This window comes from Orussus abietinus, unplaced genomic scaffold, assembly GCF_000612105.2.
Source record: "Orussus abietinus isolate OABI.00-Male unplaced genomic scaffold, Oabi_2.0 scaffold26, whole genome shotgun sequence".
In the NCBI taxonomy this organism is placed as follows: Eukaryota; Metazoa; Arthropoda; class Insecta; order Hymenoptera; family Orussidae; genus Orussus; species Orussus abietinus.
In genome coordinates, this window is record NW_019395989.1 from 1033084 (window position 1) to 1057656 (window position 24573).

The window sequence follows — 24573 nt, forward strand, 5'->3', positions numbered from 1 at the left end:
CTCGGGAAAGAGGGCGTTACGCTGATCTTGCGTATCCGGTGGATTGCGGATTAAAAATGAACGCGGGAACAAAGTGGAAGGGACGACCGAAAGGGCGATTCGCCGGCGATCGAATTTTGTCGTCTCGATTCTCGCCGAAACGCGAACCCGATATCGTCCTCTCCCGCTTGGTCGAATCCTATCGGTCGCAACGTCTTCCTTGAATTTTTTTCCGCGATGGAAACGTGTTTTTTTAATCCTGGCTCCCCTCGCGGGAGCGCGTCGGGGGCGTAACGTTCATTAGGGATGTAACGTAGAGGGTGATTAACATAACTTGACGGATTAGCGTGTGGCTTAGCGCGGGCTCATAGTTCATGGCCATTGGGTACTCTCTTAATCCAATAAGGGAAGTAACTCACCCTCTAGAGGGTAGCCAATAGCCGTGAATAATTGGCACGGCCATGCTCTCGCGGACCTACGCCCCGGTCCGTCGAATTACGCGAATCACGTTGTACGTCACGTTTTTACCCAATCTACTAACTAACGATAGCGGGTTCATAAGAAATACATTACTTGGATATCGATACGCGTAAAAATATAATATCATTCCCGTGGATTGAAACCGCGCTTAAACGAGTGGTCCATAATTGTATTGACATTGGGCGAGAATGAATAAAAGTGGAGGAATCGCGAGAGGAGAGACGGGAAAAATAGAAGTAACGATAATAACAAACCGGAACTCGGAATGGCCAGTTTCAGGTGGTCCGCGTTAACGATACACCAAGTATCCGGTGTCAGGTCCTTTGCCGTTTCAGGCATCGAGGCGATGAAAGCGAGGTCGAGATGATTGGAACAACACAAAGACACGAAATGCTCCTAATTTCGCTTTCACGTTACACTTCGAGAACCAGAAAAGGAAGTCGGACCCTCTTGGCTTGGCTTCGACGATTTGAAAAGACCATTCTCGCCGACAGCGACGGACGAAACGTTATTTACCGTAAAAGTATATTTAGATTTTTTTGATTCAATAAATTACGAAGAATAACGTTCCCGTTCCCTTGGGAATATCCTCTCGATCCCGGCAATCGGTAATGCACAGCTGAGACATCGCGTTACCCTATCTTAAGCACCTCCTCTATATCCGAGTCCCCTGTATACTTTATGCCCACCATAAAATGTAGATCATGTTCTAAATATTCTCCGCGATTGAAAAGGGACCCGCAACCCCCGGAATGGAAGCCCCCGTCGGATTTGGACATTCCGATTTTGAGCAAAATTCAGGGACGAGTGACGTGACTTTTTCGGACCCCGAACGTTCAAGAGATCGCGTCTTTCGAAGGAAGACTACGGGATGGAACGCCCGAAAGCGGTTCCGACCGAAGCAAAGGAAAAGTACGCCATTGAGGAAATCTGACGAATGCTCTCCATCCTTGATTTAGATTTTCCCTCGGCAACGAGTTATTGCACGGTGGAACCAATCGCCGTTGCAATTTATTTCGCGGGCAATTTTTCCCGAGCGCACGGGGCACGTTTGTACTTTCACGCTTGACCTTGGCATCTCGATCTTCTTATATGCAGTTAAAGGTCTGCAAGGGAAATCACTCGGCATAATATGCACAATGTGTCTTAATGCCTGTGACTCAGACTCCATTCCCTCTTCCAAAATGGCTGCTTACAAGAGGCGGCCGGGGTAAAAAGACGATGAAGGTAATAACGTAGTATCGCTAATAGCCGAGCAATTTCGGTGAATGCGAGTGTTCTTCGGTTTCGTCCTCTCATTCTTTTTTAATGCCTTATATACCTCGTCGGTTCTCCCGGGCCGCGGTGGTAGTCGTCCTAAAAGAATCCGATTCGAAAGTTAAACGTCGTTGGTAAACGGTCCTAGTCGCGATCCACCCTCCCAGGACAGGATATTGTTTCGCCGAGAAATTAGACGGGGCCCCGTTAAAATTAAACATATTTATTGTTCGCTTTCTGAATCCCCCTTAATAACTTTAAAGGGAAATGGACGCCTCCACTTTGTCGTTTTTTCCCCCCTTCCTCCCGTTAATGACAGACGTCCTCGAGTCTCTCGGCCGCCTTTAACGTAAAACGCGGCCAATCGATGGAGGGCCCTCTAACTCTCCTCAAGGGACAAACTGCGAACTGTTAAACGAATTTCCTTCCCTGCAAATTGCCCTGTAGCTGCCACTTGTCCGGCCCGAAAAGCTCGTTGGAAGTGAGTCGACTTTCGGTCTTTCGGTATAGATATTATACCCGATCGATCGCGATAGAGACAAACGGCAATGACGTTAACGAAATCAAACGATTCTCCGGAATGCAAATATGGAATTTATTACGTTTTCGTAGTCACGTTGTATTACGGGCCCGTAATATTATCTATTCTGCGATTAGATTATCCAAATCGCAAATGCTACTCGATTGTTTAACGGAACACATACGACCCTACTTATTTTCTATTAGATCTGGCAGGATTTTATACGACGCCCTGGGACGATATCAAATTGTTGCAATAAATAAAATGATCGCTTCCCCTAATAGAACATCACGTCCCAATTTCGCTCACCCCTGGCTAAGATAAATGCGACGACAAAAACATTTACCACCGATCGCAAGTAGACAACATTTAAAAATTAGCTACCTAGTATTGCACATTGTTAAGTATATTACTAGTTTAATACTTATCCACGTAGTGTGGTAATACCAGAACCGTGAAGCGATTGGACCATTGTCCATGCCCTTTTGTTCTTAAAGTTTAGCTTCTTAAGTTAGTAATAAATACTAATACTATAAAATGTCTGCTGGATTATTAGAGAATCCAGTTACTTCACAAATAGTAGCTGCAAGTCTCCTGGAATGCTCCAAAACACAAGAAGGCGTTGCCAGTCCTAAATGAACGCAATAGAGTTCATAGATTCGAATCTTGTTTATAGAGATCTTTGGGAAGCAAGTCTCCGCAAGTTTCCTGTTTCGAAGAAAAGAAATATTATTTAACGAGAACTAAGAGCTTCTAAGAGAACTAATACTTCAACTAGAATGTTAGTGCTAAGTTCCAAACCGGTAATAATCTCCACATAGTATTCCAGGAACTGGAAAATTTTTTATAAGGTGATTCATGTATGTTTTGCATTTCAAAGGCGAGCCCTGAAATATAAAAGAGCAAAATTAAAGATAGCTGAATTAATGCCTAACTTTACGCTAATTAATAGCAGAACTCTTCGGATTCCATGTTCTTGAAAAATCACAACACTCACCGAACTGTCCTCGAACCACAAGAAATATGCATAGTTGAATGTTGTATCTTTCCACATAACCGATAAAATACCTTCTTGTAAATGAGTTCTACTCTGATCTACCATCGCCCAAATCTATCCAAATAAATATTAATGATACACGCTAATTTTGACAATTATAATTAATTGTCATTATAGATTTTACTGACCTTCCTTGTCGTAAGAGCAAGAGTTTCTGGACTACTAAAATCTAACGTCGGTGTTGTTAATCGATGCATCGTCCTATCGATGTACATAAAGTGCACTAGACCAGGAAACTCCTCAAGATATTTGTTAATCGTTAGGGAAGTTTTCGTAAAGCAGGTATTAAGGATGTATACTCGCTGAATGAAGCAGCATATTTTAAAAATTCGGATGACAAAGACAAACTGCTAACATTTGACTTTTCATAACCATATGTAATAAAACAGTAAAAAGAGTGCAAAACACAAAGAATGCAGTTTTTATTTATAGTGAGAACTAAAGGTGCTTGTGAAATTTAAAAATAAACTTCTGTGATTTTTTTAGAAAATATGTTATTAAAGGATATGATCCCAAGGTGAAGTTCTTCAATGCTTTGACTCTGAAGAAGTCCGAGAAGTCAAGTAATTTTTGTCTAACGAGTCGGCTGACGGTAAGCACGACATCGGTTCCAAGTTTCAAAAAATTATCGTTGAAACAAGTCAAACGAAATAATTCTTTCATGGTTTCAGTAAAACCTGAAGTATTTGACTCAATCTGAAGTATGGATTGTGGGTCTCGGGTTTTAATAAGTTCGGTGTACTTCTTTCTCACAAAGTCCCATTTAACTTGTAGCCTTTTGTGGCACATGTCGACGTCGTTATTGACACCCAATTTATTCTTTCTAATACTCTCAAGGGCCTTCTTTATCGCCATATCCAGATTATCGAAAGCTGGTCTTATGTCGTCTATATCTTTTTGCAGTTGCAATCCATTTATCACATTTAAATAGTAAAAACTGTCATACAGCCCCGACGATGTTCCCAAATTGGTAACTTCCACAATTGTTAATAAATTTATGCCTTCGGCTAATCGATATATGTAAACGGCATTAGCGGAAAAACCGTTTGTTGACTCCAACAAAACTAGATGTTTGCAGAGACTGTCTTCAGCCAATGACTTTAAATCGTACATCGACGAATCCCTGGATCCCTCTGTTGATTATAAATTTGTTAGTAACTAGTGTAGACCGTTAATATAAAATAGGAATAGATTAGTAAATTAGAAAATAAATAAAACTGAAATTGAAACTCAATATAAACTATTAAAAAATAATAACACATTAGTAATGATATTTTACATGCACTACCGAATAAGTCAGCGATATCCACTGACATAGGATTGGATAAACTGTCTACGTGTCTATGCGATGGCATATGGTCTTCTTTGTTGAACATACTACTTTCTATCAACAAATCCTCATCTTCATCTTTCTCCTGAAATTCAGTAGTGCCGTCTTTTCCCTTCCCATTTGCCACCCAGCATAATAATACCATCAACAAAATATCCGAGGCACTTAAATCTTGAGCATTTTTGCTTGAATACAACGAGAGAAACTTATGCTCTACTAGCACTAAAACATGATGATTAGCAAGTTCCGGCTGTGCCTTTAATTTGTCAGAAGCTTCGTGTAATACTTTCAAAGTTGCAGTCGATAAATCTGAATTAATGGATAACTGTTCGACAGCCTCTAATAGCACCGTTTGTTCGCAACCATACAAATGTGTCCACGCGTCTAATAATAACGATACCAAAGACGTCAGCCTACGGTTCGATTTTAACCTGAAACAACCAATACCTCGTTTCACTCGCAAAATATTTTTGCTTATTAAAATAGTTGAAAGATATAAGTAGAAGCCACTATTACCTATCTATATTTGGTCCACATAAATGCTTAACAACAAATACACAAATTCCCAATTTCCTTCTCATTATCTCCACCCCGTCGGTTGAAATATATAAAAATGTATAGCTCATGAATTCATCGAACACCAAATTCGTGCCATTATGGCACTTCATCGACGTATACGAATTCCCAAATTGCGAGGTCATTACATGTTCTGATGTTATAATTGGCGAGAATAATTGCATAATAACATTTGCACTAGGTATCGGGCAACTATCGTCGTCGCCCTAAAAATGCAAATGCAGAAATGTTGTATAAATGATAGATCAATATATATTACGACCGATACATTTAATTACGGTAACGTCCACCAATATATAAAAAAAAAAAATTAGATATTAGATGCATCGAAGCCAAAAATTACTTACTCTAATTTCGGAAAGTAACCCTTGGGCAGTAGCAAGTTTTTGGACATGGCAAGCAAAAGCTCTGTCGCATTTAGTAAAAATCACATCGTTCAGATGATCAAAAATTAAAATCCCCCTCATTTTGATATTTGCTGTAAAAATTGTTAAATCGTTTCACGTTCTCTTGCACACTTTTTTAAATGACAATCCTAACCTAACCTCCAACAATTCGGTGCGTCGACCATTGCTACCGTGAATTAACGTACACACCTCGATGTTTTCTCCGTGTAGATCACCGAAACACCATGCCGTCTCTCTCGTCCTCCTTGGTCGAACGCGTGCACACGGCGCACTGATATACGGGTATAAACTCCCCAGTTCCGCCTGCATTCTTACCGGATGGTATTTTCCAGAGATTGCTCACGGACAGGGTCGTGCGACGCGTTCCGTGCTGTCCTCGGTGGAGAATGCGGACGACTCGTGCACTTGCCCTGAATCGAGACGCCTCTGGCAGCACCGTATTCTCCTAACTCATCTCCGCGTCGGGTCACTCCCGGCAACTCGACCACGCGAACGCGTCATCACCATAGGTCGGCTGAGGGCGCCACGTTCGCGTTATTCCGAACCAGGCGAGCACGAGAACCCGTCGAGGATGACTTTCGCGGGAGTCGGACAATTGCCGCGCGATTCCTTTCTCGGTTCTCGGCGGAGAGTCGGCCTCGCGTTCCAGAGCCGACCGCGAGGTCGACTCGAGGTGACTCGAGGCGTCCCAGGTCTCGGGGCAGACCGCGTTTTCCTCCTTTCGATTCAACGGAACGAACGGTTCCACCAAAAATGTAGACGGACCAGAAAAAAATTCCATACCTCTCGGAGCGCAACGTCCACCGAAAATCCTCCGTAAAGTTGACTCGAAGAAAAAAAAATATACGTCCTCGCTCGAACGAGGGATCGCGCGATCATGTCCTGCTGCGAGGGGTCCATCGGCTCGGATAGATTTCCTGGAACGGGATGTTGCGGTGGGTAGCCTAGCTTCGCGAATCCAAGTATCCCGTTTACGCGAAAGCGTTCCCCGTTTATTAACCTCTCCGGCTTCTTCGGCCGGACCGACGTTTCGAGTTATCGCCTCGAAATCGGTAAACGATTACATCCGGCGATTCGATCAGGGAGCACCTGCGCCGGCAGCAAGGCCGGCTGCTCGGCCTCGGAGCCGAGGATTCGCTCCTGCTTCTGCCAGCGGAACGTCGGATGTCTGGACCGGGCCGACTGCGGGGGCTTTCGCCCCCGAGGGACGGCGGCGACCGGGGCGTGCCCCGGACCCTGCCAGTGCGCCGAGGAGGAAGCTTGGAACCGAAACGTCCCGCCGAAGCCCAACTGCGAGTGGCTGAGCAACTTCTCCGAGCTGCGCCGCCAGTGGAGCGACCACGGTCGTCGGAACACCTGCAAGTGCTGCAACTGCCGACCCTGGTAAAGATTCACCCTCGCGCTAAAAAAATTTCCCCCGGAAACGGTAAGAGAAATAAGCCGCGAGTCTTGGTTCGCAGCGGAACGGCGGCGCCGTGCCGACCGTGCCTTCCACCGACGCCGTCCTGCTCCACCGGAACCCTGCCTCCGCCCGATTGCAAGGTAATCCTGCCGTTGGAGCGAGCGGCCGAGCGATCACCGGATCTACGTTTCAGGAGTGCTGCGAGGGCCGCCTCGCGGGGGGCGCCTGCGGCCCCGCGTCGGGGGCATGCTCCCGCACCCCTGCCAGCTGCCGGCCCTGCTCGCCTTCGCCCAGGCCCATCCTCAAGAAGCGCAGCTGCTGCCAGTGCATCGGCGGCTACTGCCTCTGCCAGCCCATGGCGCGCACCTGCAACTGCCCCCCGCCGGTGCAGGTGGACGCCAGGGCGGAGCGCGAGTGCTCCTGCGACTGCCCCTCCTCCCCGGAGTGCGCCTGCCCCCCCAGCGAGCGCCGTTTCCCCAGGACGAAGGTCAAGTGCCCGAACGCGCGCCTCTGCTGCCCCATGCCGCGCCTGCCCCCCGGGCCCAAGTGCTGCTGCACCCGGTGCCAGCCCTGCCTGCCGCCTCCCTGCGACCCCTGCACCTCCACCAAGTGCCGGGGCAAGGTGCCCCAGGTCGCGCCCTGCAGGCCTCGGTCGCCCTGCCCGCCCAAATCTCCCTGCCGCCCCGGATCCCCGCCGCCCCCGGTCTGCCGGCCCCTGCCTCCCTGCGCGTCCTGTCGCAAGATGGCACCGCCCTGCAGGAGCCCCGAGACCTCCTCGACGACCGACTCCACCAGAAGGCTCGCCAGCGGCTGCTCCGCCCCGGGTCGAGGATCAGGTCAGTCCGGGCCTCGGGTCGACGGAGACGACGGAGAGGGTCCCGACGGAGACGGTCCCCGGTCGGCGGAGGCTGCGTCGAGATTTAGGAATCTTCCGGGTGGGCCCGAGGCAGCCTCCGTCTCGGAGGACCAAACGCCGAACCGAACGATTAACGACGAGACGTAGTTTACATTTTATTTGGAAAGTTGTCGCCCTCCGAGAAGCAGGAGACTGATCGTCCCCTCGTCCCCTTGTTGTGACCAAAGGTGTGTGACGGTGTGGTGCCTCCGGCAGGTGCCGACGAGAGTCGTCAGGAGCGACCCGGGGAGCCTCGCAACGTGCTCTCGTTCTTCGTCGACCTCGGACGCTCCGTTTTCGTGCCCGGTCCCCTCGCCTTCGTTTCCTTCGTCCTGCTGATCCTCCTTGCCGTCGCCCTCACCCTCTGCCATCGATACTCGGCCTTCGGCAAACCGTGCTCAAGGTGTCCCGCTCGATGACGACCAGGACGCAAACGTAATCAGTGTACTCGTGATTTCTCGTCTCTCGCCGACGATCGAGAAAGTTTGCGACCAAGAAAACTTTTTTAAAGCTTGGCGCAACTTTTCCTGCTTTTTTCTTGGAATTGGGAAAGGGTCGAAAGACGTTTTCCTAGATTTGTGATCGATCTCGGTGTCTTGGACTGGAACCTCGCAGGAATCGACTGGAGAGACGGAGGAGACGCGCGCGATGCGTCGAGGAGGTGTTCTTTTGCGGAAACCGAGGATTCCGGGGATCGATGTTCTCCGGTCGAGAACGATCGCAGGTATCCGCATTCGATGATTACCCGCTTCCAATAAATATGTCACGTTTCGGAGAAATTCGGTATAAATCCTTCGTTTATGGTAAAAGTGCGCTTTTTCGTTGTCGACTAATTCATCTATTTCCGATTGTAGATTTATGCGGTCCCGGCCACATTCTGGGATGAGCTCTTCTCAATGCCAGCCGGAGCAACGGTTGGCACGATTCGGACAAGATCAACGAGAAGGGTGCCGTTCGCATCAAGATCTCCAACCCTCCGACAATTTTCGGTGTCCCATGTGTCTCTCCGTCCTTTCGACCGTGCTTCCATGGGGCGGTCCGGCACTTCAAAACTGCTCACCTACGAATTCCCATCCTCGAGGTCCAGTTTACAATTTCGACCGAGGTCATTCGTCTCTAGAGTGCCCCTGGAAACTTTCGCGAAACGATTACCAGCAGGAAAGGGACAGTGGACATCGTTACGGGCAGCAAAGCTGTCCCGGCGAAATCTATCGAGGCGTCCTGCTCCTGGACGAGGATATTCGTAATTACCCCCTGAAGAACCATTCCGCGAATTCGCGACCAGGGGACATTCTGCCGGATGATCGGACCGAGGACCGGCAGGGTCCCACGGTTTTCCTCAAAGTCTCGGAATTTAATTTGACTACCTGCAGTTCCTTCGGTAATCTGGCTCAAACGCCGGCGGACCTTTGGGAATTTCCCCGGGATTCCTCGAATTTTTCGGGAAGAAATCAGTGCCGCTGTGGACCCCGTGGGAAGTCTTGCGACGAAGAGTGCAATTTCTGCTGCGCTCTGGATTGTGCATCTCGAGGGGAGGACGGAGATAATATTTCGAGTGGAGATGACCCGCGGACAACGAACGATGGAAATGCAGATGTCGAGCTTGTTTACGGGGCCACTGGAGATGGGAACGCAAATGTTTGCGCCGTGAATTCCGTGGTCTCCCGCGGTCCCGAGATCAAGAATATCTCGAAAGCGATGTCGGGATCCGACGCGAGTCGAGTTACCTTCAAAATCGGTGACATCGGCTGTCATGCGGTTCCAGACGTCGTTGAAAGTCTTTCGTCTTTGAGCGAGAAGAATTCGTGCTTAAAATTTTCAACCGATAGAGAAAGGCACGACGAAAGCAGAGAATGTCCGATAGAAGAGATCACGGACGACGATCCGAGCTGACGCCTTCGAGGAGTTCCTGTCGAAAAAACGTCAAATTGTAAAATGTACTATCGATTCTCAAAGCTGCCTCGATATCGACGTCACCTCGGATTTCGACGTTCCTCCATTCGCTGCTACTGGAGTTGGTCACCCGCGACACGTAACTCCGCGATTGATACCCCAAATCGGATAATTTATGCGAATACACGCGCGATAATGTAAAACGGATCCGTTCACCGACCGCAGCGGATGGATGGCTCGACGTCCACGGACGCGATCTCAAAACGAATCCCTTCCTAGGGACACGGAATAATTTAGAAATATTCTTTTGCGATCTTTGCTAAATGTCAAAACGGTTCTTTAAATACGTAAAAAATATAAGAGAAATACTTTGCGCTACCGGGGCCGCCTCGTCGAAGCTTCGGAAAACCCGCGCCTCCTATATGTCGCATGAAAAATGAGGCGAAACGCTGAAAAGTGCCGCCTCGGCGGAAACTTTTCCCAGCCGGTAGTCAGTCGAGTAAAGCAGGATTTGTCGAGGCTCGACGAGGTTCGCGCCAGGTAGAACGGGGAGGAGAATTTCGTGAGCAGGTTCGATTAGCTATTCCGGGATATTTTCTCGCGAGCGAATTAAGAAGTTCCGGGATCGAAGAAACTTGGACCCGGGGAAGTATCGAGAGAGGAGGCGGGAGGAAGTTTAAAGCTGGGCGAAGTATCGGGAAAGCTGACGAGCCGGAAAGCCGTTCGCTCGATTTCCTCGCTCGCGCGAGATTATCGCGAGAGTTGGCCGATAGTCCGGCGACCCATCGCGGAAATTAATGCACGAGATGCCGGCCGCGCGATTTTCTAATATCGCGCGAGGCGGAAGCGGCGGGGCCGATAAGCGAATTTTACTACCCGGCGATGGCAGCTATCGCGCTCCAACCTAGGCGGCGTCTACGACTCGGAAAGGAAGCTTCCATCTCTCCCGCCGCCTCTGCCGCCGCCTCTGCCGACGCCTCTGCCGACGCCTCTGCCGACGCCTCTCCCGACGCCGCCGATTCGGACCGGCAGTCGGTGAGATGACTCCTCGAGGATCGGTTTCGCTGCTGGTCCTGCTCCTCGTCGCTCAACCGCGACTCTCCGGGGCCGACGCCGACGACCCCGAGGGCTGCTTCGTCTGCGGCCAGTACAGGTAACCAAGAGGATCCGACCTCCCTCTCCCCGAGCGAGTCTTCCGTTTAAGGAAAGATTTGGACTCGCGACTCAGGTGCCCCGCGGATTCCGCCAAGTGTCTCCTGGGCTCGGTCTCGGACCCCTGCGGATGCTGTTCCGGAGGAATCTGCGCCAGGCTGGAAGGGGAGCCTTGCTGGAACTCCAGCATCCCGGAACTGCCCCGGAAGGCCCGCAACGAGGGATTCTGCGCGACTAATTACCTCTGTCAGCTGCGGTCGGACCTTCAACCGGAGGTACGCGTACCTACGTTTTGTCACCTGCGCGACTCGGATGAGCTCCTTGGCGCGTTATCTCGGTTTTCGAGTAAACTTGGCCATACCTCGAGTCTCCCCCGCGACCTCCTCTCGTCGCACCGTTTCCAATTTCGCCGTTACGAGCTCGTAAACGGGAACAATGACGATAAGCCCGAGGCGTCGGCCTCCTACGTTAATTCGATGAATTGGGGCGATGTCGCGAAGCGAAACTCGGTGTCGGTGACCCTTGTCTTGCACTCGTGGGCGGACGAATTGAGCGCCGGGTAATCAAACGATGAAACGATGCGACGATGCGACGACTCGAGGGCGAGTCGACCCTCGTCCGACCGAAGACGTTGCAGGACGAGCCCGAGGCCGTCTGCGTCTGCATGGAACGGAGTCCGGCCTGCGGGAGCAACAACGAGACCTACTCCACCCCCTGCGCCCTGCACGAGGAGGCCATGAGGTCGATGAACTCCACCCTGCGACTTCGGAATCTGGGCCCCTGCATGAGCAGACCCTGGATCCTCTCTCCCTTGGACGACGTGGCGTCCTACCTCGGCCAAAGGGTCGCTCTCAACTGCGAGGTCAAGGGGTTCCCGGTTCCTGACGTCGCCTGGGAGTTCCACTCCGCCGATGGAGGCAGGGTCATCAAACTTCCCAGTGAGTGTTCGTGCCTCTAAACCTGATCTCCGCTTTTATTTTTTATTCCTACGTTTTGGCGAGCAAATCCTTCATCCTTCCGTAGGGTGACTTAAAGCTCGAGGAGAGTTACAGATAACGCGAAATGTTCGAAGGCGAGGAGCACGAGGGAACGGTGGACACGAGGGAAGGTCCCGAGCCCCTGACGAGGACGTCCTGGATGCAACTCGCAAGGCTGGACAGGAACCTGATCGGGACGTACCACTGCATCGCCAGTAATTCCATCGGAGAGACGAGTACAGCTTCGACGGTTTCCGTGTTATCGAATTAATCCTCTCTGCGATCGAACGGGGGTGGATTAATTCGAGAGGAGAGATCGAAGAGACGCGGTCGGTGCGACATTATTTTATATTCTTTTTTATTTAAAAAGAAATCGACGCGTGCGAGCGAGCTTTCCTTGCTCGCTCCTTGTCGTCGATCGAGCGGATTAAGTTGTCAACGCTCGTTGGAATCTCTTGGCAAGGGTCTTCGTATATAGATTGTATACGTCAAATAAAAACGTTATTACAAAAGCACTGTAACGTTGCGGGTAACTCGTTGAACGGTGAACCCAGCGGAAACTCTCGTCACCAGTTCTCTTGGGGAGGTGGTGGTCTAAAGGAGGAGAGTATTTGTCAATCGACTCGATTATTTGTAAAAAAGATTTTTCGTTTCCTAATTACCGGATTACTTACTCCGGAGTCCTCCAAGTCTCCTGCTCGACAACTACCGTGTCGGGACTTTCTCTGTTTGAGACGAAAAAAAAAGGGAAAAAGGGTTGAAATCAAGTTGCTTAATATAGAGGGGACGAAATTCTGATTAAGTAACGGATGAACTAACGTTCTGGACGCTAGAAGAGCCATTTCCTTAACGGAACTCTCCTTTCTGTAGACCGAGGCCAGGGCATGCGACATGGGAGTACTCGCCATCATTACGATGGCGCAAATTAAGACGGCGAACCAGAAACCATCCTGGAGGTCAGAAATCATTATTGAAAAATATTAAAAAAAATTCATTCCGGAATTTTTAAACGTTACGACAAGTTTCCAAAATGGAACAATATTATGATCCGCGGTCCTTCGAAGGACGGAAACTCTATTGAGAGTTTCAGTGATTCGATCAACAGGTGAATCAAAGCGCCATCCGCTCGTCAATTAAAATTCACCCGTCGGATTAAAAAATTCCTGAATTATTACTCCCTCGAGCGAAATTTCCTTCGTTTTCGCGATCAGATGTAAATTTGTATCGACTCGTTCCCGTGACCGAATGGCGTTCGACGGCTCGCCTACACGAATCGTTATTAACATTTGCGCATAGCAATTGATATCGACGTGGATCTAGTCGTGGCTCACCATTGCGCCGAGGATATGTTGGCATATTATCGATCTGACACCGTTTAGAATATCCCATAACGGTCCACACTTTGCCACCCCTTCTCCCATCTCCGAAAGTGTATGCGTTCGCCATTGATCCAGATATCCGCTAAGTCGATCCGTGTACGATTTTGTTTTCTGAAAAAATTCCGGATTCACGGTAAAAAAAAAATCAAATGAAGAAATTAACAGAGAGGGTAGAGGGTTACCAGCTGGGCGATCTGCTCCCCCTGATTGTCGATGTAATACTGAATGGTTTTCAGGTGGGAGATGGACTGATTGACTTGTCGCTGAAGAGGGATCAATTGCAGCTCCAAGGCTGCCAATTGGTAGACCAATTCGTCTTGGAGCTTCATCAAGGGTTTCACTCGTCGCGACAATAAGGTCCTCATGGACGAGGCGATTCCGTCGAACTCCCTAGCGGTGGTTCTGTCCTTTATCTGACGAGCCACGTTTTCCATCTGATCGGACATGGCGCCCAAGTCCTTGTTCAAGATCGGCCCTTGGATCTGGAGGTGAATCGTAATTTCAAGCACTTTCGAGGTACTCCGGCAAAGTAGGCTCGAGTGAATCAAGTCCTTCGGGGCTCACCATTAGTCTATGCTCGGTCAAATTTGGACCACAGGCATAGAACAGGCTCTGCAGTTTGAGTTGCAGATTAGGCGTGAGGATCCTGAGTCCTTTCAGGTCGACTTTCAACCTGGACAACGCTCTCGACAACCCGGACCAGGTCCAGTGAGCCGTGAGTTGCTCCAGTTTCATCGAGCTTCCCAGTTGGAAAGCTGGATAGGCTGCCTCGTTCTTTTCGCATTTTCTGAGGTAGCATGAAACACAAAGCTGCGTTTTAATGGAAACGTTACGAGTAAATTGACTAATGCCGGCGCAACGAAGATCGAAGATTTCTCGAAAATTTCTACCGGAAGGTGCTTCGATTTACCGAAAGAGGTCTCTCAGAGAAAGACTCAGTCTCCTTCCCAGAAACGCTCGGGTCTCGAGAATGGCCTCTACGGTTCGAAAATCTGGATCGTACAGTGGTCGGCAAATCAGCATCTCCGTATGGCTGGAAATTGCCAGAGTCATCGCGAAGACGCCCCATAGACCGATCGAGACGAAACAGGCTAGCAGGACCGAGCTGGAAGAAAAACAATGGATTAATCGTAATTAACGATCGTTTATTCCTAATGCAAAAAAAAGAAAAAATATTCGAAGTCACCATAAAAGTATGGGCCTCGTCTTCTCCTCGGAAGATCCGCAGCGACAGCAAAGGGCTGCTACCAGCAAGGACCAAACCAAAAGGACGCATACCACGGTGCCTGAAAAATCGGGGAAAAGAGCAGACAATTTATCGTGTCATCTGGTTTACGATTATGCGACTCTTCGCGACACGCCTCTAGGTCGAGGTCGATAAGAGAGTCCTTCGTCAGCTTCGAGCCCCGGGCTCCGATTCGATTAGATGGAAAGGACCGAGTCCTTCTTTTTCGGTTTTCGGTGCCTTGTCGTCGGAACGAGGCATTCGAGAGATTCTCTGGGAGCTTATTTCGATAAAGGGTTTTCTCGCGAAGATCTCTTCTCCGAAAGAGCTCTTCGAGCTGGCTTAGCCATATCCCAGGATCTTTCTCGCGAGTAGGAATATTTGATCAAGAAGGCTCGTTCAAATTTTCTTAACGACTATCGGAGAAGGTAAGGTAATGTCGTACCTATGCCAACGAACCATCGAATGTCGTCGAGATTTTCGAGGTAGGGAATTATGTAGCCGGTGACCCTCCTCGCCGAATCCAAATGCTTGGAGAGCTCGGAGCTGCTGATCTCCAAACTTCGAGCCTGCTCGCCGATTCTGGAGCGAGCCGAATTTATCTCCCTGCGAATGTCTGAAACATCCGACTCTTTCGATGCCAAGTCTAAATAATATTCTTATTTATTATTTACCCTAACGTCAACGGGGCTCGAGTTATCGTCTTTATGGATGGACACCGGATAATTATTACCGGATATCGAGTTAAGTCGCGTAATCCGACCCCCGAGTTTATTTTCTCCGCCCGGGCAATAACGAGGCATTCCTTTTTCGAGGCGATACTTCCTATGGATTTCGCATTAGCCCCTTTTCTGGGGTCTACGGAAAGACGAGGAGGGTTCCTACGGGAGTAGACGAGGTCAACCGGGAGTAACCGCAGGGAACATGACGTCTTGTCAACAGAGGGAACGTACCCTCCCATCGATCTTCCGCTCCGACTTCGACTCCGAAAAGAGGGCTAAAACCTGAGCTCGGCGCATTCCTAACCCCTTGGTTCGACAACTTTTGCGCGATATTCGCGAAAATGTTAAATATATCTCGCGAGACAATATGAAAGACTCTTATACCGTTCCTGGCATCCAAGGTAGACCTCGACACGTGGACGGGAACGTAAAGGTACTCTCCTCGAGCTTGCCGTCCAACTTCCGTCAGATTTTCTCGTCCGGTTCCTCGCAGGCGAAGCAGGCGATCGTCTCGCAGCAGCTGAAACGCGAAAAAGGTGTCTCGCGAGCACGATAAGTCCGAAAACTAGGTACGAATAATTATTTCGAGTTTCGATCTTGATTATCGAGCAAGGGATCGCCTAAGAGGAACTCGGCTGCCGTTAGTTCGCGGTCTGCTAACGACCACGAGCTTTTGCCACCCGAGCATGGACTTTCGTAATTAACGTCACCTCGGAACCGATGACTGGGTTTTCGCGGCCGTCTCGTCATCGCCTTTGCCATTAATCACTTTGGGGCGTTCGCGCCCCCCGAGGGCCGGGGGCGGTCGATGTCTTTGAATTTTTCTCCGACCCTCTTTCTCCTTTCCCGGACGACATTCTGCGGAGCCCATCGGAACGGACGACTTCGGGCCATTTCCATTTCGGAGGGAGCAAAAGTGCCTCTGGCTTCGCCTTTCGGAATTCGCTGGCCCCCGGGTGAAGCGTGTCGCGAGAATTTGGCGGGATCGAGACGGTCGGAGAAACTCGAAGCGAAACGAAGAGATACTCATTTTTTGACGCTCAATGTTCCCCGCGTTGCGAATGGCCGATTACGGTTTCGGCGAAAGAGGAAATTACGTCGAATACGTTCCAGCCGGGCGAGAGCAAAGTGCTGATCCGACCGCGAGCTCGGTAAACATTTGCCGGTGAAATTAATATCGCCGGCTCCGCTTCTGGGACTCCTGCTCCGACAGTTCTCGGCCGAGCTCCCTCGGAATATTGCGAGCGTTCAACGCAATTCAATTACTCGAGGCACTTCCTCCGGAGACGCGTACCTGCCGGGAAGGAACTTCTTACGTTTTTATATTCACATCGTCTACCATTTTTGCCTCGACACGGATCGGCGATCTATCACCTCGAAATACGATTTGATTCGGGAAATCGCAATTACGTTAAATTCGACTACAACGGGGAACGCTGCATTCGAGTATTCCGTCGTCTTTCGTTTTTTTTTCCGTTCGCCGCGAACGCTCTCGGGGCGATTTCGAGTATCGTCAATCCGGACTTCGGTAAATGAACCTCTCTAAACGCGATAAATCGATTGCATTCGGCGGGTCGCCATTTAATTGAGCCAATTAAGACCCCGCGTCGATTTTACCTGGAATAAAAAATCCCCCAGGACTCTTACGTACACCTTTCAAAATTCATTTTCCACTTTCCGATCAATCTCTGGAAATCTCTCCACCGGGGTGAAAACCTTTTTCCAAGAACTCTACCGATGGTTGGCACCGAAACGAATTTTTCCCGCATTCCCATACGTTCACGCCCGACGAACCCATTCCGCGTTCCTCCTTTCATTGGACGGGACAAATCCGCAGCTTTCCGCCGGGCCGGGTTTTAATTCTCGGTCGGCGATAAATTTTTTTCGCCCGGCCAATTAAGGGGGTGAAAAGGGAGCTTTCTTTCGCGCCGAGGACGAGATCGAATCGGCCGAAGGGGTTGGTCCCGGAAGACTTACGACCCCCGAGTCCTCCTCCCGTTTCATCCCGAGGACTCGCGAGCTGTCGAGGTCCAATTTCACTTTTCCTCTTACTCTTTCCAGACGAAGGGCCACGTAGAGGCCGGAAGGCTCGAGGACCGCGCACAGCGAGCGATCCTGGGGAGGACAATTCCTCGACGCAGCCTCCAGCTCTCGGCGGAGATCGTTCGCCTCTCGACTCAGGGTGTCCCCCAGGTCTTTGGCTCGCTGTCCTTCCTGCAGCAACGCCTCCGCTCGTTGGGAAAGTTCCCGAGTTGCTGAAGACCCGACGGAAAACGATCTTAGGTACGCGACGAATAAAAATAAAGGAGAAGAGGCGGAACGCGGTCGGACCACGGTGGCTTCTCGAAGACCTTCCGCCGTTGTCATCGGAAATCGCGGAGGGTATCGGTCGGACCGTCCGCAAGGTTTTACTCGCGAGAACGGAAAACGCGGCGGATATCGGCAATGAATGGAATCAAGCCCGGCTCTTTCTTCGCAAGCTGGGACGCCCACCGAGGGAAACTCGTCGGGGGTTGGTTTTCGACCCGGAAAGCGGAACGGCACCAGGGGAGGTGGCATCGGAAGCGCCCGCTAATTCGGTTAGTATTCGGTTAGTAAGTTAGTCCCGCGACTAAGTGATACCGCGACGAGAGGTCACTTAACGGGGAGTTGGCAAGACCCCGGCGAGAGCTTGCACGAGCACCAAATTACTGCCCCCGGGGGAAATGGCTCGCGTACCCCCTGACTTAGTTACGCAACCCTATTCGGCCGAGGTACTTTCCCCCGGGACAAAATGCGTCGCGAGAACCATTAAGAGCGCGTCGGACGGCCGATGTTTTTCCGGAATCGACTCCCGAGGAACTTTCGGGGTTTCGCCGAGTCGAGAGCTTGCGGACCTCGGGTCGGACTCGATATCGGGACTTCCGGCGAGGAGTAATCCTCGGCGAAACTCCGACTTCCTTGACCCTGATTCGCCGAGGGCGGGTCGGAGGTGGTTCCGAGTGCCCGCCTAATTCCGCGTTTAGTGCCGCGCTTAATGCCGCGTTTAATCCGACCGCGGGTATCGCGGAGATTCGAAGAGTCGTGGCCGCGAAACTTTCGGGCTACTCTCTGCCGGGCAGAGAGGAGTCCGATAGTAGATTCTGAGATCCCGATCCGACGACTCCCGAGGGGGCGGTCAATTTCCCCGGGACGTCAAAGCGCGACTGGATGGCCGGATCCGTCCTCGTGACACCTGCGACATGAATTAATATGTTGGCTGTCGTGCGGTAGACATGAATATGCAAACATCGGCGAGAGTCGAGCCACCGTGCAATCAAACGGGCGCACCGCCGTTGACATTGGATTTCCTGGAGGGAAGGAGGGAGGGGAATTTCACGCGTCCCAGCCCCCGGATTCGGAACCCGGGGACCGGGATTTCGAGTCGCAGCCTACCGTTCGCCACGTCCAGGAGGGCGTCCAAGGCGACGTCCAAACCCGTCTCCGCGGCCAGCTCCGCTTGCACCGGCTTTCCCAGGAGCTCCTCCGCGTCTGGAAAAGATGGGTTCCCGGGTTACCCGACCTGGGACACGTTTGCGAATACGAACTCGAGCGGGGCCTAAACCGTTCGAGCGAATCGCCAAAATTCCCGATCGACTCGACCCGCGGGTCCGGTAACCGGATCGGAAATGCCACGAGAACGCTCTCCACCGGGACGGTCGATCCTTTCTTTTTATGGCAATCCGCTTCTCTCCGCGGATTTTACGTATATATTTTTTATCCACTTTTGGGTACTTTCACCGCGGCTAAAAGAATATCCGCACGTGGAAATCCTTGCCGGGGGGGTAAAAAATGAATCCAGCGAAGTTTGGAGCCGGGGACGTTTGAACCGAGGTTTGTAGAAATCAGAGGTATTTGCATATACGGTGGAAACCGAGGACACGCCTTTGAAGCCTTTTTGTCGCCATTGCAGAGAGGGAGGCACGTATGATACGCCGTCGTGAATATCGGAGCGACGCCCGGGAATGAGCTCGAGTTCGGGACTCCGCGGTTGATGCTCCGCCTGTCGTCCCTCGGGAAAAGGCAAATAATTTCTCTCATGGAGAACGTTTTACGGGAGACCCGGGCGAGATCGTGTCGCCCGATGCAATTGTAAACCCCGTCACGGCGATTTCCTTCCGGGTGATAATTCATCCCGCCAATGGCACCGCTTATCGAGACCCGATTTCGGGATTTCGGGGTTCCGAGCTGCGCTCCCTTTAATTTGGGCATCCCGAGCGCGCCAAATGATTTGCCAATAAATTCAGTTTTCAACGTTTTTCGAACTTTCCGAAACTCCCGAGCGATTTAAATCCGGGTCCAGACATTTTTCCCGGATTACGGTACGGCGTCCGAGGGCGAGAGGGTCTCGGGGGTGCCGAGATGAGAGCCACGGGGGGAAAACGGCGACTTCGAGGCGGGGAGGGAACTCGGGGCCCGAAACAAAGTCTCGCGAAACAAAACGAGGTCGTTAGAGGAAAGAGGGTGCCCGAACAAGGGTTGATAAGGATCGGTGAGGAGCATTGGGCCGCGTTGGCGAGTACCGAGGACAATCGGGGAGGAATACCTCCTCGAAACTCTTTTTACGGGGAGAAAGTTTAACGTCGCCGCCGGTGCCTCGGGGAGCTCGACGGAGGGACCTCCCTTATGGTGGAGGGATTTAAGACCTCCGTTTTGCGGGGATTCTCGCTTCTACGGTTCTCGCCGGGGGTTCGTAATCGAAGTCGCGGACTCGAGTCGGTCGTTTAAATTATTCCAAGATAAAGGAACTTAACGACCCCGGGACGGATGCACGAGCGGGTAAAGGATCACGGAGGGTAGGAGGGATTTCGTTACGGCAGATGGTATCGATAACCGTACTAATTGCAGATTTTCTACTCACTGTCCAGGTCCACCAGAATCGCCTCGCTGGCGACGTCGAGGCTTCTGGTGAGCAATTTCCTGAGTTGCACCGCCGTGCCGGAGTGATAGTCCCCTAAATCCTGGATCGCGGTTTCCGCCACCACCGGCAATTTTTCTATCCCCATGCTGACCAACTCGTTGCACACCATCATCGTCACCATGGCGGAGCTGAATGCGAGAGATCGGTCCAGGTGATAAATACGCGCCTTTCTTCGGGAAATTCGGATCAGAGGGGCAACTTTTCGTACCCTATGACGAAGATGAAAATCCCGAGGAAAAAGGCAAGGACTCCAGGGTGACGAGAAGGCTCGTATCCTGCTCTGATTGGACGACAGGCGAGCCAGAGTTCCGTGCCAGGAATCACGCACGCCAACACGCAACAAACACCCAGGGCCCCCAGGAAGGCCGCTTCCACGTGCATGGACTGGGCAAACGAGGAATACGTTTTCCCGTTACCTTGCCTTCCCTCCGGAATTGTTTTCTCGGTTTAAAATAATTATCGATGGAAAAATTAATAAGGTCTTTCTCTCTACCCCACTGCCACTCGTGCAATTTTCCCTTTTCAGCTTCGAAATATTCTCTACGATTTGATCGGTGGCGGAAGAGAATCCTATTGTTGGCCCGTTTTCCGAGATACGCCCCAGGGACGATTTTCCACGGGAAATACTCCAGCGAATCCGGCAATTTTGAACCACCCTGTATTTGAATTTAATCTGGGTCTCACCTTCGATATCAGCGCGGAGATCGTGATCCGGCTTTCAATGGCGTCCGTGATCAAACCTGGAATACGTCGAAAGAGCTCCTACAGGACTTGGATTTACCGGGGAAAATGAACCGAAGGACTCGAATTTCATCCAGAAAATGTCCTTCGCACTTTTCCCCGCTTCCGGTAAAAGACGTGGGCTTTTGAAAATTATCGTCGCCCGAATTCGATTAGTCGCGACATACGACTCGTTTCCTCGCAAAGTCGGCATTATCTAAGTTTCCTTTCGCTCTAGGTCCATTCGATTACCGATGGGCACGTCGTAGGGCTGGACGACGAAGAGAAATCTTCTAAGGAAGTCAAAGATAAAAATCCCCTGGTCCAAGTGGAGGCCGGGCATCTTGAAGCGCTCCTCGGCAGAGATTTTCGGAAAGTTCAGTTTCGGTCCGGAGTCCTCCCAATCCTTGGGCAAAGTCAGGGTCTTCAAGTGCGACACGTTGCTCTCTTCCTTGACGTCGTCGGCTAGAACGAGCTCCGGCTCCAATCCCGGATCGCTCCCGTTCAGGGGATGGAATATCACGAAGCTATCCGTGGTGCTGCAGTTATTTGAACCCGCGATCTCCATGTCGGAACTTTCCTGGCAGGCGAACATCCTTAACGAGGCGACCACGAGTAACGCCCCTGCACAAAAGGAATCCTTGAAAGCACCGATTTTACTTTACCTATCGATCGAGAGGGAACGACGTGGGAGTGCCTCGGCTTTTTCAGAACTTTTCCGGACTTTTCGAGACTACGAGGGAAGGAAAATGTGAACGTTCAGTGCCTCGGATCGCCGCCATGGTTCTTCAGGATTTTCACCCCTTTCCCGAGTCTCGTACGGTCTCTCCTACGGTCTCTCCTACGGTCTCTCCTACGGTCTCTCCTACGGTCTCTCCTACGGTCGGTCGCTCGCGCACCCCAAGAGCACCCCGGCTAGTCGCGATTGCGAGCGAAGACTGCCTCTTCCAGGGCTGCCAGAGGCTTCCGCGAAGCCCTACCGATTCAGGTGTTGTCGAACTCTACAGAAGAGACCGAGGGAGCGACCGGGACGAGGAGTCCAACGACGGAGACGGAGCAAGATGGAAGGTTAAAAGTAACTGGGTTACTCCGGGTGACCACGAGGGTAAACGCAATTACCGCATTCCTAGGATGCGTCGCTTCGACCCCCTGGTGCCATTTTTACGGTTATACCCTGCCTCGTTGAACGCCCTTTTTTTGTTACGTAAAAACCAGGGTTTGCGACAATTTGATAAGAGTTCGTTATCTCGCCGGCGAGTTCAACGCGTCGAATTCTACCGGCGTAAATCGAGCTTAAGGGTGGTGCGTAAAAGTCGGCGGCGAGACGCATTTAAAGGGTTTACGCTTGGTCGTAAAGTCGGAACCGAGAAGGACGCGAGTTCGTCCTGGCTTTTCCTTCTTCCCCTCCCGAGGAAGCCTCCTCATTGCAAATTTCGCGAACCGTGGGTAAAACAATGAGCGAATCTTTTTGACTCGGGTGGGGCGCTTTTCTTAGGGGCGACGTGCTTTGAAAATGGAACTCGCCTCTTTGCCGATTGTTAGCTGCACCGTGAGACCGTGAACCAACAATGAGGTGACTCGAGCGTTCGAGAAAACGTCTCACTTTCCTTTTTTCCGTTATTATCCCAGGACTTTGGCGCGACGGGAGCCCGAAATGTCGAGGAACCGACTATTTTCCGCCGGATTCGGTTCCGCTCCCAGGGTGCCTTTGACGTCGTCGCTTTGGCGACTCCTTCCGCGACTCGACAGGTTTATCCCGTTATCCGAGTTGAGTTATCCAGGATACCCCGTCTGGCAACGGGATTGGGATAAGCTCGTCGATGAGGATCCTCGAATATCCTGCGGTAGATTATCGAGCCCGTTCGTTTTTCAGAAGTTCGCAGGGAAGATTAGTCGTCCCCATCGAAGATCCTCCGGATTGGATCATCGGTGATCGGCTCCGGGAGCGTTCAAAAGGTCCGCCCTCATTTTTTTTTGGCCGCCTCCTTCGCCGACTCGATTCTCCCGATATTTTTTTCACACCCTCCTCGAGTCACGCGAATTCGATCGGTGGGAAATCAAACCCGGAGTTGGCCCGCAACTTTTTTGGGAACCGGCATCCGCGAGAGCACGAGTTCGGAGTTTCCCGGTGGACCCTTCGGGGCACCGTAAATCCGGGTGGCAGGTAGTTCCCTCGAAACTTGGGGAACCGGCACAGCCGGCGCCTGCCCTGGAAACGAGATGAAAGTGAGGATACCCGGGGATTTAATTAATTAATACTCCCCGGTTGAAAAACGAGCGCTACTCGCCCCGTCGAATCGAAGAGAACCGAGAAGATTCTTCTTTCCAGGGGTGATTATCGGGGCAGGATCTCTCGCGAATTTTTCCTTAAAGCGGAAAGCCTCGGGCGCGAAGTAAGACCGAAAATATTCGCAATCTCGAGAGGATTCGAATTCGATCGCGGGAGGCAATAACCGGTGTCTGGAATCGTCGTGGCTCCATTCATCGAAATTCTCCCGAAACTACCAGAGGGACAATAGTCGAGGTCCTGGGACCTCGGGAAGATATCTGTTCGCTAACACGTGCGATGGACCGGAATGATTAGTCGCTATTGACTGGAGAGGAAGTATTCCATTTCGGTGTCTTAGCTCTTGTCTTCTCGGGCGAACTGCGGGCTCGTGGAGTTGTCCGATCGAAATTACGGTTTCCCCGTTAACCGGCACAAATCGTTCCTATCGTCTTGTCCTCCAAAGACCAAAGATCGGCCTAAAAATAAAAGTCACCCTCTTCGCCCCGAACGACGAGAATTTCCCCTACGGTCCGGAAGGAAATTAATTCGGAAACGTCCCGGATGTCCACGCATCTCGAAGGACTTTTCCCTCGGCTGGAAGAAACCGGAATCCGAGGAAAAATCGGCCGATTCGCGCGCCGGGGGGCTTTATCCGACTTTCGATTATCGGAGGGAAGTCGACTCGCCCCCGGTACTCGAATGCGAGAGTCCGCGAACGGAAATGATTTCCCGAGAAGTCCTGCTCCGGAAAAGTGCCGCCGAAGCGTGACACCCCATCGGAAGATTAATAATGGAAATCAGATATCCAGGTCGTTACCCTCGGATATCGCTTCTGGCCGGAAACAATGGCCGGGATGTTCCGAGAGGTAAGTGCAAATCGGGACGGAGTCGAAGTCGCGAATCGAGGTGCTCTCATCGATATTCCTGCCGGGCATCGAGGGGACGATCGTTTCGCAATTGCTTCCCGAAGGATCCCCTTCGGGTCCTGCGCGAAGGAACGCACCCTACCCGGAGGACGTTAGCCGTCTCGTCCGAGAATTCATTCCGGGCATCTTTCACCCAATTTCACGACTAAGAAACTTCTTATTCCACGTCGACGCGTCAGAGATTTTGGGGCTGCCTTCGATTTTCCTTCTCTCGTAGCGCCTCGTCGTGGCAATTCTCAAGGAAGGAGGGATTCGCGACCGGTCGTGCACGACTAGAGATTTTTAACGGCGGAATAGGAGGAATCCAGGGGAAGCTAGAAATGACGGGTGTGTTCGTCGATACTCGTGGGCGCGCAGGGCTGGGGAGCACCGAGAGGACAATCGCATCGCAATTGGCCGACAAAGCGGCTCGGAATCCGTGGACGTGTTGGACACATGCACATTGCGTGCATACGCATTGCGGGATAA

At 51.2% G+C, this 24573-nt stretch overlaps 4 protein-coding genes across 9 annotated transcripts in view; 2 read left to right on the forward strand and 2 right to left on the reverse strand.

The window, feature by feature from the left end:
• Positions 1 to 1923: 1923 nt before the first annotated feature.
• Positions 1924 to 5861, reverse strand: LOC105703778 (Hermansky-Pudlak syndrome 1 protein homolog). Of its 6 annotated transcripts, none has more exons than XM_012432430.2 (9): positions 5796 to 5861; positions 5547 to 5677; positions 5140 to 5405; positions 4582 to 5054; positions 3802 to 4426; positions 3422 to 3566; positions 3234 to 3347; positions 3038 to 3123; positions 2767 to 2944 (listed from the first exon to the last, which is right to left on the reverse strand). In XM_012432430.2, the coding sequence occupies exons 2-9, from the start codon at positions 5664 to 5666 to the stop codon at positions 2767 to 2769; spliced, it is 2007 nt and encodes a 668-aa protein (XP_012287853.1). In that variant the 5' UTR covers positions 5667 to 5677; positions 5796 to 5861. The 6 variants fall into 6 exon arrangements, with proteins under 6 accessions (XP_012287857.1, XP_012287856.1, XP_012287855.1 ...); XM_012432428.1 differs by having other exon boundaries at positions 5745 to 5806; XM_012432429.1 differs by lacking the exon at positions 5796 to 5861 and adding an exon at positions 5740 to 5761.
• Positions 5862 to 6483: 622 nt separating this feature from the next.
• On the forward strand, positions 6484 to 9796 carry LOC105703605 (keratin-associated protein 10-3-like). The gene is made up of 4 exons (XM_023434007.1): positions 6484 to 6541; positions 6689 to 6989; positions 7303 to 7844; positions 9669 to 9796. Exons 1-4 carry the CDS (start codon positions 6484 to 6486, stop codon positions 9794 to 9796), a joined length of 1029 nt encoding a protein of 342 aa, XP_023289775.1.
• A 1040-nt stretch (positions 9797 to 10836) lies between these two features.
• LOC105703606 (insulin-like growth factor-binding protein-related protein 1) lies at positions 10837 to 12452 on the forward strand. Its single transcript, XM_012432102.1, has 4 exons — positions 10837 to 10949; positions 11025 to 11223; positions 11586 to 11886; positions 12021 to 12452. Exons 1-4 carry the CDS (start codon positions 10837 to 10839, stop codon positions 12194 to 12196), a joined length of 789 nt encoding a protein of 262 aa, XP_012287525.1. The 3' UTR covers positions 12197 to 12452.
• The window catches only part of LOC105703615 (prominin-1-A), a 34847-nt gene continuing 22651 nt past the window's right edge, over positions 12378 to 24573 (reverse strand). The window contains exons 2-17 of the mRNA XM_012432115.2: positions 21163 to 21534; positions 20875 to 20930; positions 20399 to 20574; positions 20131 to 20318; positions 18666 to 18761; positions 17304 to 17506; positions 15636 to 15771; positions 14975 to 15145; positions 14491 to 14590; positions 14215 to 14409; positions 13869 to 14091; positions 13487 to 13786; positions 13257 to 13415; positions 12745 to 12875; positions 12600 to 12650; positions 12378 to 12519 (exon numbers count right to left, since the gene is read on the reverse strand). Coding sequence (XP_012287538.2) covers positions 12492 to 12519; positions 12600 to 12650; positions 12745 to 12875; positions 13257 to 13415; positions 13487 to 13786; positions 13869 to 14091; positions 14215 to 14409; positions 14491 to 14590; positions 14975 to 15145; positions 15636 to 15771; positions 17304 to 17506; positions 18666 to 18761; positions 20131 to 20318; positions 20399 to 20574; positions 20875 to 20930; positions 21163 to 21534 — 2585 coding nt within the window. The 3' untranslated portion in view covers positions 12378 to 12491. The remainder of the gene's footprint in view (positions 12520 to 12599; positions 12651 to 12744; positions 12876 to 13256; positions 13416 to 13486; positions 13787 to 13868; positions 14092 to 14214; positions 14410 to 14490; positions 14591 to 14974; positions 15146 to 15635; positions 15772 to 17303; positions 17507 to 18665; positions 18762 to 20130; positions 20319 to 20398; positions 20575 to 20874; positions 20931 to 21162; positions 21535 to 24573) is intronic.